The sequence below is a fragment of the Episyrphus balteatus genome, chromosome 3 (genome assembly GCF_945859705.1).
Source record: "Episyrphus balteatus chromosome 3, idEpiBalt1.1, whole genome shotgun sequence".
Classification (NCBI taxonomy): domain Eukaryota; kingdom Metazoa; phylum Arthropoda; class Insecta; order Diptera; family Syrphidae; genus Episyrphus; species Episyrphus balteatus.
The window spans coordinates 85,898,701-85,917,019 of NC_079136.1; the positions used below are offsets into that span (position 1 = coordinate 85,898,701).

Here is an 18,319-nt window from a genome sequence, read left to right on the forward strand (position 1 = left end):
ATATTTTCGACAGTTTTCATCCCTTTTTTAATGACGAAACATTTCTTGTAGAAATATGTACATATTATATTGTTTGATTTACAAGTTTTGTTCTTAATACTTCTCGGTAGCTTTTACGGTTCTATTGTTATAAGCGAAAATCCATATTTTCGAACTTAAGGGGTTATATCTAGTTGTAAGTGCAAAAAAAACCTTCTTTTTTGTAGATTTTTTGTGAAGAGGCATTTAATTATATAAACATATAGAATACAAATCCATATAGCAAATTTAATGTATTAAAAGAATTCGCTGTGTATTTAAAAAAATATTGGGTACCGTTATTTTTGTAGATCTCCTAGACGACCTCCAAGAAAAAGGTGTCTGGCGGTGAAGAAGATATCTCTGATCCAAGTCACTTAAAATAAAAAAACCAAAAGATTCATTTTCAGGATAGACGAATGCAGGTAATGAACAAAGGAATAGTCAAAATTTTGATTTTTGACAAAATGGCGGCTTCCCAAAGAAAAAAATTGTTGTTTTTCACGAAAATTTACACTTTAAAATGGCTTAAAAAATCGAATAATCGTCAAAAATCTTTTTCCTTCGTTCATTACCTGACAAAAGTATCTAAGAAAATTGTGTAAAAATTTCAAGCCGATTACTCCAGCCGTTTCGGAGACATTTTGCTCACCGCCAGCAATGCCGTCTTTACCATAAGGGCACACGGGGCACGTGCCCAGGGCCCCCATTCTCAAGGGGGCCCCGAAGGAACGAAAATTTCTCTCACTCATTTATTCTCAAAACATTTTTGTCGGGCAAATTATGTGGCGTTGTATGCGGACAAAATTTTAAATCCAAATGACCAAACCCAAATTCAATTTTCAAAAAAACAAGAAAAATATCTTTTTTTTTCCACTGTAGGTAAGATTATTTATTAATAAAAACAATGATTTCTCTTCCATTATCTTTATCCTTAAATAATAATTTCGTTTGAAGTTTGCAAAATTGTCAAATTTGTAGTGTGTGTTAAAATCAGTGTAAAAATATGTGTAGATTCGTATTAAAAGACGAAAATAGAATCAATTCGTCGGCAAAAGAACATCAATACTTTTGACGTTGGAAAACGTTTAAGAAAAACTATTGCCGGCTCGTCGACGGTACATCAATGTTTTGGTTCAATGGAAAACGCCATGGTACAATGGTTGGCACCCCCACATTTTTTTTAAATTTGAATTGCGAATTGCTCTCGTATTTAAAGATTGACACATAAAATTCATTAAAAAGGTAACTTTAAAAAAAAAAATAATTTTTTTTTAAATCCAAAAATAATTTTTTTTTTAAGTTATCTTAATTTTAATATCAGTTTAAACCTTTTTATGTAAAAATTTTCATTAAAATCGGTTGTGTCGTTTACGTTAAGAAACCGGTTCTATGGCAAGTAGGTAGGTACCGTCAAAAAAAAAAAAAAACAATTGTACTAATTTTACTTTCCCAAAGGCCCCCAAATTGTTGTGTGCCCAAGGGCCTCAGGATAGTTAAAGACGGCCCTGACCGCCAGGCACCTTTTTTTTGAAGGTCGTCTAGAAAATCTACTACAAAAATAACGGAACCCAATATTTTTTTAAATACATAGCGAATTATTTTAATACATTAAATTTGCTATATGGATATGTATTCTTTATGTTTATATAATTAAATGCCTCTTCACAAAAAATTCACAAAAAAGAAGGTTTTTTTTGCACTTACAACTAGATATAACCCCTTAAACGACTTATGAAGCGGTCACTTTTTGGATATCAATTATGAAAAAATAAAGATTATTGCTTAAGGCCTTCACTTGCAAAATTGCTTGGGCTTAAACCAAACAACAAACAAATTGATAAGAAAATCGAAACAAACTAGGGTAAAGGCACTAGTATCCGGACAGTTAAGGTACTTTTGAACTTTGACGTCTAATAGTTTTATTGCTGTTCAAGCTATAGCAAATATTTTGGTATTTTCTTAAAGTTTGGCATTTTTGTAATAATGTTACATTCACATAATTTTTAAATAAAACATTTTAATATTTAAAAATAAAAATAATAAAAAAAGTTCGATTTGCACTAGTGTCCGGACGCAAAATTTAGTTTCCGGACAAATTTATTTCAGTATCCGGACACGATAATTTTGTATGAATTTATGGTTCTTTTTTCTTTTTTACGAAATAAAACATCTTTTGCTTTTGAAAAATATATGAACATATAACTTTAATATACAAAAAAATTTATTAAAAAAATTAATTGTTGAAAAATAACTGTTTGTTTGTTAAAATAGTTTTTAATAAAAGTTGATTGCTTATCAACAAAAAGGACACACTTACAGCTTATATTTGTTAAAAGAATTAATAATACATTTCAGTTTAAAAAAAAATCCTATAAGAACTTTTTTTATTATTATTATTATTATTATTTATTATGTACCTACAAAACAAACGAAAATTAGTTCTTATAATAAGGGTAACAATCCACTTTTCTCAGTAAACTTTTCGTTAAAACAATTATAAATAAGGATTTAGGTACGTTTATGTTAAAAAGAGGTTCTTGGGATGAAATTGAAACTTCGTTCGGAACCGAAAGAATTGTCAAAATTGGTAGGCTTGGAGATAGATTGAAGCACGGAACGAATATTTCCAGAATTCATAATTAGGTACTGAAGGTGACAACAAAATTTAGGGGTCCTCATTCCTCAATAATATCACATTGTTACCACCATATCCATATTTTTCATTATTGCTTCATTTAAAAGTGGTGAAAAATTCAGTTTGGAGGTGCTTGGACTAAATCCAATCATGAATTGTTATCTCTCAAACAGATTAGAAGGGTTTTTTAAAGACACTAACATTGACAGTAGGATGTGAGTTGTGTTCGGTGGCAATGCGTACCAAAAAACTAGATTTTTGGAACAAAATTCACTCAACTTTGGTGTTCAATGTGACTTATGTTCATCACAGGATGTTCCACTTTGTCATCAAGCAAGCGTTTGTGTCTGCAGTTTGCAACATAATCAAAAAAGGTTTCGCTACTCAGCCTAAGGAGGCTATACAGAGAAAATAACGAAGGGATAACTTAACTTCTGGTATATTTAACATTATTTCTGGTACATTTAACTAATTTCTAATATAATTAACTATATTATGATTTTATATACCAGAAGTAAAGTTTTCCCTGGCGTTATGTTTTCTCAGTGAAATAATTTTGCTAGTCTTTGGGTAGAGACAAAAACTGGTTTCATCACCAATTAATATCATACTCTAGTCATAAATGGAAATATGTTCCTGGTCAATACTTTTCAAATAATTTTAGAGCTATTCAAACTATTTTATAATGTTCTCTTGTCTAAAAACTGCTGTTCCTTGCCTGCTAATGTTTTCAGCTTCTCTCAAGGCTAGAATTGGATTTATATAAATCCTTGTATCCTCTATGGTCTTTGATATGTTTTTTGAATTCATTCCTTATAAGATAGCAAGTTTAAAAGTACAAAAACACTTCAAATTACATTAAAAACAAGGGTGTCCGGAAACTGAATCTAGTTTTTCAGTATCCGGACACACATATTTTAACTTAGGTAACCCTGTCCGAATACTGAAACATTGAGAGAGAAATGCAATTCTTTTGCATTAAAACCCAAAATATGTTCCAAACTACAATTTAAAAGCCTAAAAAAGCGATTTTTCCTTTTCCCTCATAATTTCAGTATCCGGACACTGTGTCCGGGAACTAAAAAAAGTCTTAAATTTTAGTTTTAGTATCCGGACACTAAAAAATATAATAAAAAAAAAACTTTTTGACTATTTTATTAATAAATTATCAAAATGTATCATATTTACTCAAAACTAACAATTTCCTTTTATAATAAAATTAAAAAACAGGTCTGAATTGTCTTAGTTTTTTCAAATGCTTCCACTATTTTTTTCTTACAAAAAATCATTTTCACAACCTCACCCCTGATGTCGGACACTTAACTGAAGTATATCTCTTAAACCATTCAGGTAATCTTCTTGAAACTTTGGATTTATATATGAAATACATCAGAGAAAGTATATTTGTGGTTATATTTGAATTTATTAGGATGATTTACCTATTAATCGCAAAAATATCACAAAGTGTCCGGATACTAACACTGTCCGGATACTGGTGCCTTTACCCTATACCAGTTCGAAGTTAAGTACTTCGTTCTCGTTACGTCATCATTTCTATACCTTCTCTTAATCTTAATTTGTTAATTGTGAATTTAGTTATTGGGAAGAGAGCTGAAAACAATCTTTATATTCTCTTAAACAGCTTAATTTAAAATACGCAGATATTCAATTTTAATTTGTACTGATAACTGGTTTGTTATTGACCTTTTAGTCAGAACATAAAGGCATTAAGATTCTCATAGCATAGCCTCTGTGTTAGTCTTGTGGTCTAGTCATTCATTGATCTCATTGAGTACGGTTTGTTTGGATCATGATATCAAACCGAATAAAAATATACATTAACCTAAGTTTTACGATTTTATTGATTATCACTTCAAGTGAGTTACTGTGAACTTGTATTTTTTAATTGAAAATGGTTTTCCCCAAAAATCTGGAATTCAGAAGATGTGTCAAAAAAAAAGAATAAAACAAATCTAATGCTATTTGTCACACAGGTAACTGCTGTGAGGAATCATCTTATCAATGTGACAACAAAGATGGAGATTGTTTAGAGAGTGAAAAGATATGCGACGGCAAGATCGATTGTTTTGATAAATCCGATGAGACGACAGAAATGTGCATCCAACAAATGTGTCCACCGTATTCATTTCGTTGTGCTTATGGAGCTTGCGTTCCAGAGGCTGCACGATGTAATCGAACATCAGAATGTGCTGACTCTTCCGATGAAACTCCAGTGTTGTGTTCTTCTGATTATAAATCAAATAGCATTTGCATGTAAGTGGTATTAATTTGTCTTTTTTTTTTAACAAAATTACGATATGCAACCGAATTTAAAGTTTTGGCTTAAACATCCTAGTTTGCAAAAGGTTTTTTGTTAGTACAGATACCAGAAGTGTAGGTTTATAGCTTCTAATAAAATCGGCAGTGTGCGAAAAAATAAGAATTTTTCGGTCTCTTGTTTAGTTGAAAACAATCACCAAGCAGTGTGTACTACGATGAGATAATAAAAAGACAATTTGCTTTAATTTAAGCTCTGTTGGTCTTGAAATATAGTACTTCAAAAGCAGAAGCGTATAAAGAAAAAAAATTTGGAAGGGGCTGGAAATTTTTTCAAAAATTTTTAAGAGGGTTAATTTACCTATACGTAAAATTTTTCTGTCTTTTTTATTTATCTTTGATCGAGAGTGAAGCGCTGTGCTGCGGTACTGAAATAGTAGCATTTTACTGTTCTCGACAGCTTCGTACTACTGTCTCCTCCTTTTACATTCAAAGTACCAATTTTTTTTCAAATTCTTGTGTCCCAAACATTTTACACAAACAGCTACCACAAGGAGTTGAGTAATCCTTAAAAAAACACTTTATTTCGTTCGAACTTTGTCATGTGCTGAAATCAAAAGTGTTTAGAGATTTATTCCTATTACGTCTAGTTTTTGACATAAATGCAATTTTATTGGCAATTTTTATGGAAAAAAAAAAGCAAAAGGACCATGGGCATTTTGGGCCCAATTTCAACATTGCTCAACAGTGATGAAACGCATGTCAAATGAAAGGTCTTGAGGAGTACTTTAATATATTATATGGGGGTAAAGTCGAAATCGAGCGCAAAAGTGGTGTTTTTGACCATTTTATAAAATAGTACTCAAAATGAAAAAAAAAAACATATTTAAAAAAAGTGGCAACACTTACTGTGTTTCACCTTTTTCAAAAGCTAGACTTCCCACCTTTACATTTTTTTTAATTTATAAATCATTTTTTTTTTCGAAAACTGTTAATAGAAATAACTTTATTTTAATACTGAATTAAAAGTGAGATGTCTAGCTTTTTAAAAAGGTGAAACACTTTATAGTAAGTGTTGCCACTTTTTTAAATATATTTTTTTTTTTCATTTTGAGTACTATTTTATAAAATGGTCCAAAACACCACTTTTGCGCTCGATTTCGACTTCACCCCCATATAATAAATTAAAGTACTCCTCAAGACCTTTCATTTGACATCATCACTGTTGAGCAATGTTGAAATTGGGCCCAAAGTCAATACAAAAGTGCCCATGGCCCTTTAATAGAAAATATCAGAAGACACATTTTGCGAGAAAAATTAATTAGGTTAAGTCAGATTCATTGAAAAAGGTACCAAATTCACGAACAGAAACAAAGTGAATTGAATTCCATCAGAAAATCTAAATGAGTAAATAAATGAAGGATTCCGAAATAGACTAAAATCAGAAAAAAAAATTACGCCAACGTCAACTAAGGCTCTTATTCAAACAAAAACAAGCAACAGCCGTTTCAGAACTTGGAAGGGCTCGAGCATCTGAGCTGCATTTAAATCTTTAAGATTTACGAACAAGTTTCAATAAATCATGTACATTATGATGAAATCAGCTAAATAATAACATGATCTTGAAGGCTTGTGGGGGGGGGGGGGTCTTGAGTCTCCCCCCTTAATACGCCACTGTTCAAAAGATGGAAATTTTATCCAAAAATATTGAAATCGTAATTTTGTTCGTTAAACTGCTCTATACAGGGTGTTCCGTAAGTAGATATTTAAAGTTTAAGGGTTGATTCTTGAATATAGGCCCTTATTGCGAGTGTCGTTTTTAAACCGACAGACGATTTTTGTCAATAGACGATGGTCAAAAATGAATTATTTTGTATTGTGAATTTTTGTTTTGAGCGATTTTTTTTTTGTTTTATTGTTCCATCTTTTTCGTTTACAATTTTGCTATTGACGCAAATCAAGTTCGTAATTCACAATAGTAGATATCTTTGTCTAAAGAGATTCACAATATACCAAAACTTTTATCGCATCGAAAATTTAACGACACTCCATTTTCTAAGAAAAAATTGTTCTACAGTTGTATGTAACGCTCTTTTTGCAAAGTTGATATCACTTAACGATGATTTAACAAATTTTTAGTTTAAAATTTTAGTTTAACGTTTGTTCAGAAGATTTGGATAGAGATTTGCTGAACGCTGTCTTATGAGTGGTAATAACGAATTCAAAATTCTGGTAGCTTTAAATCGCAGCTTTATATAGTTTTCGGGAGATTTAATATCGCGAGTTTTCCAATTAATGTGAGTGCAAAACTTAACTAAAATATTAAATGCGAATAAGATGAAGTCATTTTTCTTTTTCGCATTCGTTGATTTTTGAAAATCGTCGTCTCACGAAACCACGACGCGACGGTTGGAAGAATTTATGTCAATTATGCAACAAATAATGTAGTTTTATTTATACTTTTTAGGAAAGATGAATTTCTTTGCAATTCTGGGGAATGCATAGCCCTAGAAGATGTTTGCGATGGTCGAGTCAAATGCCTGGACGGATCAGATGAAACTGTTGAAATTTGTGCTTCTAATATGTGTGAGATGTTCTTCCGGTGCGGCTATGGTGCTTGCATACGAAACGATATGAAATGCGATGGTAATTATGATTGTGCGGATGGATCTGATGAGACTTCCTTACTTTGCATGGGAAAACAACAACCTCCTAGAAAACAAGTTGATAAACCGATCAAACCAACTAAACCTACAGTGGCACCGTGCGTATATATTCAAAATATTTCATTCAAAATGTTGATTATTTTATTTAATTTTTTTTTAAATCCAGGCCAGTACCGCCAAAGCCCGATTCATCATCTAAAAATACTTGCATTCTTCCGGATATAAAATACTCTCGAATAGTATATGAATCAAATCCAGAATATGAACTTAAAGCTGGTGAGATTATTCCAAATAATCAAATCATAAAATATAAATGTCAACAAGGGTTTAATCGTGAAGGAGGGGAATTCAATTTTTGCTCGAATGGAACTTGGTTGTCTAGTATCCATCCTGTTTGCACTCGTAGGTTCAAAATTTACAAAATATAAAAACATTAGGGTGGCTCATAGTTTTTTTGTTAGATTTTTTTCAAAGAAAATTTTGCGATATTTGATTAAATAGTAAGAGCTTGCTTACTTTTAAAATTTGTGAGTTTTAAAGATTGACCACCCTAATATACATGTTTATTTTATATGTGTACGTACAGTACTCAAATAGACTAACAAAATTATATTTCCAGGATATTGTCCTCATGAAGTTCTCCATGGTATAACGTTCAATGTTGTTTGTAAACGAAATAGTGTGACGGTTTCATGCGATGACCGTATTACTCCCGGAACAGTGGCTATTGTTAGTTGTCCAAATAAATACAGGATACCAGATATTAATCCAACACAAAGATTAGTTTGTACTGAGAACGGAGAATGGGACTATCAACCGTTTCGTTGTGAACCGATTTGTGGGGACGAACTTGTTCCGAGTGTACCATTTTTGACAAATGCTGATAACACTAACATAACAGCTGTCCCTTGGCATGTAGGAGTCTACTTTAACCAAAATGGCAGATTCAAACACCATTGCGGAGGAACAATAATAAGCGCCAAAGTTATCATTTCAGGTAGGTTAGCAATTTGAGTAGAATTGAAACAAAAGGATCAAATTAAGTCTATGTGAATTTGGCACCCCCAAATGCTATGCCCAGACTTAGTTCTAACATTATAAGGGGATTTTTTTTCACTCAAAAATCACAAAAAACCTTTGCCCAACGTTAGCTCAACTTTTTTTTTAGGTTTTTTTTATTAGGTCCACCATTTTTTCAAGGGACACAAAAAACTACTATTTTTATATCAGAAACCGAAAAAATTATGATTTTTTTCCTGTGAACAAATCTTAAGTTTAAAACCGTGGTTTGTTTTCTCAAGATTAGCCCAGGATAGCCCTACTTTTATTTTCCCTATCCTATCCTTAGTTAAAAAGTTATAGAAATATTATTTTTTATTCAACTCAAAAACTACATAAAATACATTTTGTTCAGTGTAAAAATCATTGATTTATCACTGTGGTTCGTTTGCCCAAGCTAAACAACCATTTATTTTTGTCATCCCAACTATAGTTGTTTACAAAGGCCAACTAGTTTCATTAATTTTTAAAAGAAAAAAAAATATAGTACGCATACACCACAGTGACCCTTTGAATTTATAATTTGGAAAAAGTAATTCCACTAGTAAGGGCACTGCACCTCAAATATTATTTTTGATTACAATTCGTACTTAAATGAATGTAGTTCATATAACATTACTATAACTCAAAAATTTTGCTTACATTTCATAAATTAATTGATGCCAAAAGATTGTCTAGGAAATTCAAGTAAAATAAAATGCACGACTGAGGTCGCACGTACTTGCTCTTGCTGTTCAAAGCACTTTTATGTTAGTCTACTTGTAGATTTTAAAAGCTGGCTCTTAATTTAAAAAAAAAAAATTGATATTGGGGAAGAGCCGACAATTAGGGCATGAAATTTTTTTTTTTGTTGTTTGACTTTTATTTTTTTTTTTTTTCCACTGCTTTAAATATTACGTTTACAAAGTTAAATCAAAATCGTTAGAGCCGTTTTCGAGAAATTCGCAATATCGTATTTTTTTGTATGGGAGGTATACGTTCTAAACGAGATATAAAACTAAAACAAAAAAAACCAACTTTCAGAATTCCATAAAAATCATCTGTATCAAATTTGAAGAAGATCCGTCCACCCGTTTAGGCTGTGGAAATGTGTACAGATGGACGCACAACCGCACAGACGCACGGACGGAATTGCGAGACCCACTTTTTTGGCATTCTCCATCATCGTAATGTCACTTAAAATTGTTATCTCGAGTTCGATTTTTTATACGAATCCTAAACTTGCCCTATAGTACGTACCTATATTGCAAGTAAGAAAGTGATGTAGTTTCTTTAATTACACTGGTCGGCAACGAAAATGGAGCTTGAACCAAACCATACTTTTCTAAAGGACTTTTGTGTGCTGATTCCGAATCTGAAGTCAAAATTTCACTGGCACATCAAGTTTTCTAAATATTTAAATATTGACAGGTCAAAAACGCGTTTTTGTGGTACTTTTGGCGTTGAATTTCATCACCGTTAAATTTTTTTTCGCAAAACTACATATGCAATATTCAAAAGCCATATTTTATCGTCTTAAATACGTTTATTTAATTTTAAATAAAATTATTTTTTTCCAAAAGATATTTGGTATAAAAAGGTATGATATCTCAAAATCATGGTGGTTAAGGTAACTTATGGTTTTTGAAGCAGATTTGAAGTAAATTTCAGTTTTCGACTCCTTATTCGGTTGAAAAAATAGCAAAATATAACGGAAAAATAATATTTTTAGATCAAACGTCAAAAAAACATTTAATTTAAAATCAGTTTTCGGGACTTTATAGCTAAAATTGTGATGAGCAGAGCTCAAAAACTAGACGTGATGGAAAAAATCTGTTACCTGTTTTGAATTCAGCACACTCAAGTTTATTAAAATCATCTTACAGAGTTCTTGCTCTCGACTTTTTTTGTTTTTTTGCCGACCAGTGTTACCAATGCTATTTGAGAAAAAGTGTAAAAAGGACAATTTTTCACGGAAAAATTACCTGCATATTTAAATTTTTATTTTTTATAGGTTGAAATTAGTACCTAATCGGAAATATTGAAGTTCCTTATAATTTGCGTATTAAAAATAATGTGTGAGCAAATTTACTAACTATTCTAACTACACAACTTTACTTAGATACTATTACCTACAACCAGTAACTTAAAAAAAGAATCTTTTTTTTTTTCAGCTGCACATTGCTTTTGGGATAGTGAAAGTCAAAACACCTATGACAAATCATTCTACTTGATAGGAGCTGGAAAATACTTCCGTGATTATTATAAGAATGAAAGAAAAGCCCAGTTTAGCAACATTTCTCAAATTGCTGTACCTGAAGAGTAAGTATTAGGACCAGTTGTACAATTATTTACATAGCTGTTCCTAAAATCCAGTTGCTCAAATATTAATTCGTGGTTCAGCTACTTAAATCTTCTAAATTCGGTAATAAAGCTGTTTTCTTATTTTTATTCAAGATACTCCGGTGCAGATTCAAAATTTCAAGCTGATATTGCCGTTATTATTGTTAACAATCCTCTAATATTTTCCGAATTTATTTCACCTATATGTATTCAATGGAAAGAAGCAAGTGCAAAATCGATTAAAACCGGTACATACGGCCAATTAGCCGGCTGGGGAAAGAACGAAGCTGGCAATTTTAGTGATGTGCTGAAAAAGATCTTTGTTCCAGCTAGCAGTTATGAAGCTTGCAAAAAAGAGGTGCACGAACTATATGCTGAGACAATTACGAATGATAAATTTTGTATACTAAACAGATACAATACAAATGCGTGCCAAGGTGACAGTGGAGGCGGTTTCACAGAGAAGCAAGGAAATCGACACTTTCTATGGGGAGTGGTAAGCAATGGAGTGCCATTGGGATCGACTTGTGTAAATTATTCATTTGTCAGCTACACAAATATACAATACTATGAAAACTTTATTACTGATTTAGAACAACGAAATAGAGCTAAATAAGAAGTCTATCTATTTAGGCGCATAAATGACAAATCTTTTTTTTTTTGGAATTTCGAAAAAAATACAAATACAAAAAATGCAATTTTAAAAATTCAGAAAGAGAGATATCAAAAGAAAGGTCTCTTGAAGCCTTATTCATAACTGAAAACCAAAAGTTCCTTTGAGGTCTGGTTGCTGAGTTATTTGCATCCAAATATATTTTTTCCCAAAATTCGGAATATTTTGATAAAAAATCGAAGTACCGCGATGTCATTTCATTTCTAGTATCAAAAGTATGAAGGAAAATCCACTACTGAACGTTGACGTACGGGTTAGAAATTTTTTTCATACCACATATTTTAAAGCAAAAACAAAACCAATTTAATTTCGTTCAAGATTTCGTTAACGAAATTTTGTATGGAAAATTTCGTTTCGCATCAGCAGCGTACTATAAAGGCTTAAAGCTTTACCCTCACTTCTATCATGGTATAAAAAGACAAGGTGTAATCATTAGAGTCGCCATTTTACAAAATGGAGTAATAAGTTTTTGACGTTTAATTTGGCATAGTCAAAAGCAACAACAATTTCCAAGAAAAGTTTTTTACAACAACAATTTCAATAGGGCAGCTGTCAAAAACTTAGGAAGCCATTTTTTTTTTCTTTCATCATACCTTCTCTTTTTATACCATGCACTTCTGTATTAAGGGCGTTAAAATGTTGGTTAAAATTTGACACTATTGGTTAAAATTTGACGTTTCTCAAGATAAAAAAATCAAGATAGATTTGAAATTATTTTTGTTACAATGCATTGATAAAAGTATTGATACAAAGTACTTCCTCAAATTATTACCTATTCATCTTGAAAAACTGAAAATTTACGAATTGGTTGTTTGTTTTTTTTTTTTTTATATTTCTATTTTTTTGGCAGCTGTTGAACTCTGAATTAGTGTTCAAAGACTGAATTAAAAATTTCTTTTTGATTGCAATGAAGTGGGAGTTTATCGATAAAAAAAAAATATGTGAAATTGAGAATTTCTTACATTTTCATACTAAAATATTTAATTTTTAGCTAGGTTTTGTGAAAAACAAAATAATTAATTGAATAAACGAAAAACCATTTTTGAGGGTAATTTTGTTTTATCTTGAGGGAATTTTAATCAAAGAGTAGTACCAAATAAAAAGTCCATTTAACATATTTTAACCCAATTCGCACAGCAAAAAAAATTAATTTGGTCCCTTTTTTAACCAAATGTCAAAACTTAATCGTGGTAGAAAATGAAACCAACATTTTAACGCGAAACGCACACGGCCTAAATTAAAATCGTCATTGCAAGAATCGTTGCATGTAACCGATTTAAGTTTGACAACCATGTCAAGCCATGTTGTACATCATGTTTGATCATCTAAACTCTTTGTTCAATCTGACATTTGACTTGACATTACGTCAAATTTAAATTTTTGGTTATGAAACTTTGTGGATTCTGATTTCTGAATGAAAACCGTGAAAAATCTGTGAATTAATTTAAACAAAATCACAAAATATGCTGCGGTCAATCCTTACAGCAGGTACTTTTATTAATTAATGTCTTTTGTCCCAATAATATTCTTCACTTACTTTCCTTTCAAGCTGTTCGAACTACAGCCATTGTGAGGCACCATAGCAGAGCGATATGTAATCAACCCTTGACTACTTCTTTGCGATTGGTTTCTTCAAACCTTCCTGCATCCAATAATGTTGCATTTTTCCAAAATAAAGGATTAACATCATTAGTTGCTAATGAGTTTCTAACACCTGCAAAAAGTCTAATCACCCAAAATCGAACATTGACAAAATTTTCATTGAACAAAGGTAAACGCAAGTCTGTGAAGGCTGTTATCAAACGTTTCAAACGATTAGATTGGGGCTGTTGGATTCGTACACATTCGGGACGTCATAAGAAACTATTTAAGAAATCTCCAGCTCTGAGACGCCGATTGAAGCAACATGTTATGGTGAATGCATCTCAAAGTTTCTTGCTCGACAAAATGGTTGGCAGTTTTTGGAGAAAACCAAGGCATTATATTGATGATCCATATCAACCGTATATGAAGAGAGATGAGTATTGGGCAACTAGGACTAAACCAAATGGTTTTTAGAGTTGCTCTTATACAATTTTTAGAAATATTCAAAGCCAAGATTTTTGTCAGAATAATTTGTTGCACCAATAAATAGTTATTTAAAATTTATTCTGCATGATTTCTTAGTCCTATTTATACTCGAAAGTCGACACCAATAAGGTAAGTCATTTTTTTTTTTTTTTCATATTAACCTTATAGAAAACATAACAGTCTGTGCGTGTGCCTGAGTTCTGATAATTTTGAATGTTGAGAAGGGTAAATCTATTACAAACAAGTGCTTGAATTTGTTGGTTAAGAGTAAGAGCTTCCACTCTGAATTCCTTTCAAATCAAATAATATAGATAGCCAAGAACAAAACAATTTCTCCTTGGTGGAAGGAAGACTTATCAAATCTGAGGAAAATGACAACACAACCAGGACCAAGAAGAATAAACGGCTGTATACCAGGCAGTATCCAGTCATGTTACCTATTATAGATTTTATTTGAGATCTTTAATTCACCAAAATTCCTCTTATGATCCCAATCCCAGTCGCAATCGTTTGGTCAAGCGAAAAAGTTCGACCTTCTTTGCCCTCTTAAAACCGGAGGCTAGGGTTTAACGAATACAGAACCCAATATTCTTCGAAGAAGTTAATTACAAACTCTCCTTTTTTACTTGCGACATATTATGTAGGTACTAGGGAAGTTAAGGATTGGTAAAAAAGTGGTTCTCTGTAAAGTCGGTTTACGGACGATAACACTGCACAAAAAAATTAAGCTTTTTGTATGATGAATTAACCAAACAATACTTTTCCAAAGGTTTTTGGTGTGCTGAACTCGAATCAGAATTCAGAAATATTCTATCAGCTCCCGTTTTTAAAATATTACCGTTAGAAAATGCAAAAACACCTGTTTCTGAAGTTGTGTTGCAATGTGTGGGAATTTTTTGGAACACTTTTTGTGAAGGTTTGTATAATAATTGCCTTTCTTCTTTAAAAATCTGTTTTTATCTTTGCGATATCTTTTTTATAATCCGAGATATTTTAATTTGAAGTTACTGCAGTTTGAAAATAACGTTATTGATAAAATAAGCAAAAACACACGTACTTAAACTTAAGATATCTCCACCGCAAATCAAATTATACGAGTTGTTAAAATATATGAATAATAACAGGAAGAACTTGAGTGAAACTCTTGTCTATTTCTGGCTGAAAATGCGAATTTTATTGTTTGTTGCTCTACCTCACAAATAAATAAATCACTATTTGTTGGGTAAACACGATGTTTTTTGATGATTTTGATTTTGGTGAAAAATTTTGATATGGACACCGACAATTAAGGTATGAATTGTATTCTAAAAAAAATTTAATTGTATATGCAACTCTATTCTTTCATACGGAGGGGTTGAAATTGTCTCATAAAATCAAGCACAGAAACGTCAAATATCAACATTTTCGAATAATTCTTGAAATAAAATGTACTTTATTTGTTAATTTTTCGGTATGGTTAAAAAAAAAGTTAATAATACTTCCCAAAAATATTTTATTTAAGTTTTTGTATAAAAAAAAGTCCGATTCTCCTAAATCCGTCCATTGTTTCCTATTTTCGGCCATCTAGTATCCCATTTCCGGCCACTGACTTTATTAGGTTAAGCTCAAATAAATTGAATGTTTTTCATTAAAATTTTTGTGTTTTAAGAATTTAGAAACAATTTTGATTGTTAATAAGTTATAACATCGAATGATTCAAAAATGTATGTATATAGTATTTTTGCCCATTTTTTAAACTTTTATCAATAAAAGGGGGCCGAATACAAGAAACTCTTGAATTTCAAAGCTTTTTTTTGTGTTCTATCACCGGCCCCCCTTATAATTAACAAAATTCACATTTTTTCCTATTTAAAACCTATTTTATTTAAAGAATAATAAATATTTAATAAGAAAAACAATATTTCAAAGCATTAGCTCTGAAATTGTTTCCACAAAACACTAATTACGATAGTAGGTTTCGGCAGTAAAATTACAAAAAAACCATACCCGATTGGATCACTTCACAAAAAGTTATTTTTTCTAAGAAAACTGAATAACAAGAATAATAAGAATAATGTAATTTTAGGAGAGACATTTCAAAGAACAGCATAAGAGCAAAAATTTGGAATAAATCCTACTAAATCACTAGTTATAACGATTTTTCTAAAAGGTGGCCGGCTACTGGAGAGGGCCGGAATTAGGCAACTTTACCCTACACACTTAAAAATTTTTTTTTACATTAGTGTTTTTAAAATAGCGAAACCCGCCACAACATTGCATAACCTATATATTATTGAACTGCTGGATATGTAAAACAATCTTGCATTTCAAGAGTTTGCCCAAGTTTGCACCCCTGAAAATAAAGACCCCTTGAAAAAAAGCGACCCTTACTTATAGACTTTTATAAATATTATGTTATTGAGAAAATTTCTCCAGGGATACCTTTATGAGTATTAAAATACTCATAACTTGGTCAATTTGGCTCCAATAGACCCACAATTTGAACACAATATTCTTGAGATATAAAACAAATCCTGGATCCGCCCTTGGATATCTCAGACAATAAAACAGATATCGGAAAGATTCATACAGATTTTCAAAGAAGAAAAACAGTTCTTATAGAAACCTTATGATAAAATAAGGTACCTCACATCTAAGCATAACCTCAAAAACAGCCAAAACACGTTTTTTTCGCAAGTTCTAACGGCAATATTTCAAGAACTAAGACTGATAGAATATTTCTGACTTTATATTCCAGTTAAGCACCCCAAAAACTATTGGAAAAGTATAGTTTTGGTTTATTTATAATAAAAAAAGTCAAATTTTGTCAAAAAAAAAGTGTTTTTGCATTTTCTAATGGCAATATTTCAAAAACTAGAGCTGACAGAATATTTCTGAATCCAGATTCGAGTTCAGCACACCAAAAATAATTGGAAAAGTATTGTATAGTTTATTCATCCAAAACCGATTTTTTGTATATGATTTTTTTTTTTATATAACAACCTATAATAAATTTTATACCATCTGAAAGCTTATTATTTCAGCTCTAAATATTTATATCGATCATGTCTGTGCGACATCTACAAAAAGAGGTAGAATTTTTTAACCCAATCATTTTTCATCAAAAATATCAATCTTTTTTAACTTCTCCATTAAATTAATTTATATCACAACCTACATATATTAAAGAAGAATGGGCAAAGCAGAATGGGCAAATTTGTATAGAACGTGGACGCTGCGCGGCCATTGATGGATTTGTTATTTTATGATGTAATTAAGTCTTACATATGTCTTGTCGAAGTTTTATCTTTGTGACGTACTTCAGAAACGGATAAAATGCACTTTTTCATTTAACACTTTATGCAGATTGTCTCTATGTTGTCACTTTAATATTTATTTTAAGTGCATATTATGATACTCTGTCATTTTCCCTAACTCTGAAGATCTTAATCTTAATTTTAAGAATAAATCCCGATATTTATTCTAAATCTACTTAAAGCTAAATCTCGGACTTACAGTAGGTGGAAACGTAGTACATATAACGGAAATAGAAAAAATAATTTTTTCAAAAACGGCTCTAACGATTTTGATTAAAATTTTTGTGTGTAGTACACATAAGACGCAACTTTTGAATAAAAAAAAAATATTTCTTGAGCCTTTATTAACCTTTTCGGACCCAGCGTTACTCTCATGTAGCATTTTTTTTTTTAAATTCGTAAAAAATATTAAATTAACAAATTTTTTAGGTTACGATGGCTTAATTGAAAGATAATAATGCCTAGTTACTGGATTATTACAAAAAGTTAGTCAAATATCATACCTTTAATTTTTTTTTATCGAGAAAGGGACTGAAATTCACATTTTTTTTTTGCAAAAAAAAATTTTTTTATATATGTATGGTCATAATTTTGAAAAAAAGATATAAAAAATGTTAATGCAGAAAGTGTTTTGTTTTTTTGCTTAGAAGAAGAAGCATACATTATAGTTTCATAAAAAGTTATTTTCTCAGTTCTCCGACTGTTTTTGGTGGTCTATGCACTACCTATAGTGCATGTTACTTACATGTAACATAAGAAAAAGACATTAGTTTTGCTATTTATTATTTTGGAAAATAACTTTTTTCTATTCATATTTCTTAGTTGTGATGTTTTTGACCCGATAATACTGAAAAAACAATTTTTAATATTGATTTTCATAGCTTGGGTTCGAAAGGGTTAACGGTACCTGCCATAGGACCGTTTTTTTTGGTTTCTGAATAGGTATCTCGTACAAGATTAACCCAATTTCAACGACAAATTGGTATGCAAAAGCGTTTAGGTACAGTTAGGCAGTGTTGGCAGTAATCGATTACTTTCAGTAATCGATTACAAAAGTTATCGCTGACAAGTAATCAGATTACATTTGTATTTTGTAATCAGTAATTTGATTACTGATTACATTTCAAATAGTGAAAGGTGAAAACAGCCATATTTTAATAGAATGAAATTCAAATTAGAATCTTATTTGCATGCTTAGTAGTTCTGAAACACTTTTTCTAATTCTTCTTTCTCGTTTTTTTTTTTTTTTTGATTTTATTGCGAATATTGATAGATTCTAACTACTGCCTGCTGCGCCCTT

At 31.0% G+C, this 18,319-nt stretch overlaps 2 protein-coding genes across 3 annotated transcripts; both read left to right on the plus strand.

Moving 5' to 3' along the window:
- The first annotated feature begins 4,326 nt into the window (after positions 1-4,326).
- LOC129916043 (modular serine protease-like) lies at positions 4,327-11,629 on the plus strand. 2 transcript variants are annotated; one of them, XM_055995805.1, is made up of 8 exons: positions 4,328-4,533; positions 4,651-4,930; positions 7,401-7,697; positions 7,766-8,001; positions 8,219-8,596; positions 10,812-10,959; positions 11,095-11,338; positions 11,395-11,629. In XM_055995805.1, the coding sequence occupies exons 1-8, from the start codon at positions 4,467-4,469 to the stop codon at positions 11,419-11,421; spliced, it is 1,677 nt and encodes a 558-aa protein (XP_055851780.1). In that variant the 5' UTR covers positions 4,328-4,466; the 3' UTR covers positions 11,422-11,629. The 2 variants fall into 2 exon arrangements, with proteins under 2 accessions (XP_055851779.1, XP_055851780.1); XM_055995804.1 differs by having other exon boundaries at positions 4,327-4,533; positions 11,095-11,629.
- Positions 11,630-13,008: 1,379 nt separating this feature from the next.
- LOC129914572 (39S ribosomal protein L35, mitochondrial) lies at positions 13,009-13,801 on the plus strand. Its single transcript, XM_055993895.1, has 2 exons — positions 13,009-13,141; positions 13,203-13,801. Exons 1-2 carry the CDS (start codon positions 13,117-13,119, stop codon positions 13,709-13,711), a joined length of 534 nt encoding a protein of 177 aa, XP_055849870.1. The 5' UTR covers positions 13,009-13,116; the 3' UTR covers positions 13,712-13,801.
- The last annotated feature ends 4,518 nt before the right edge of the window (positions 13,802-18,319 follow it).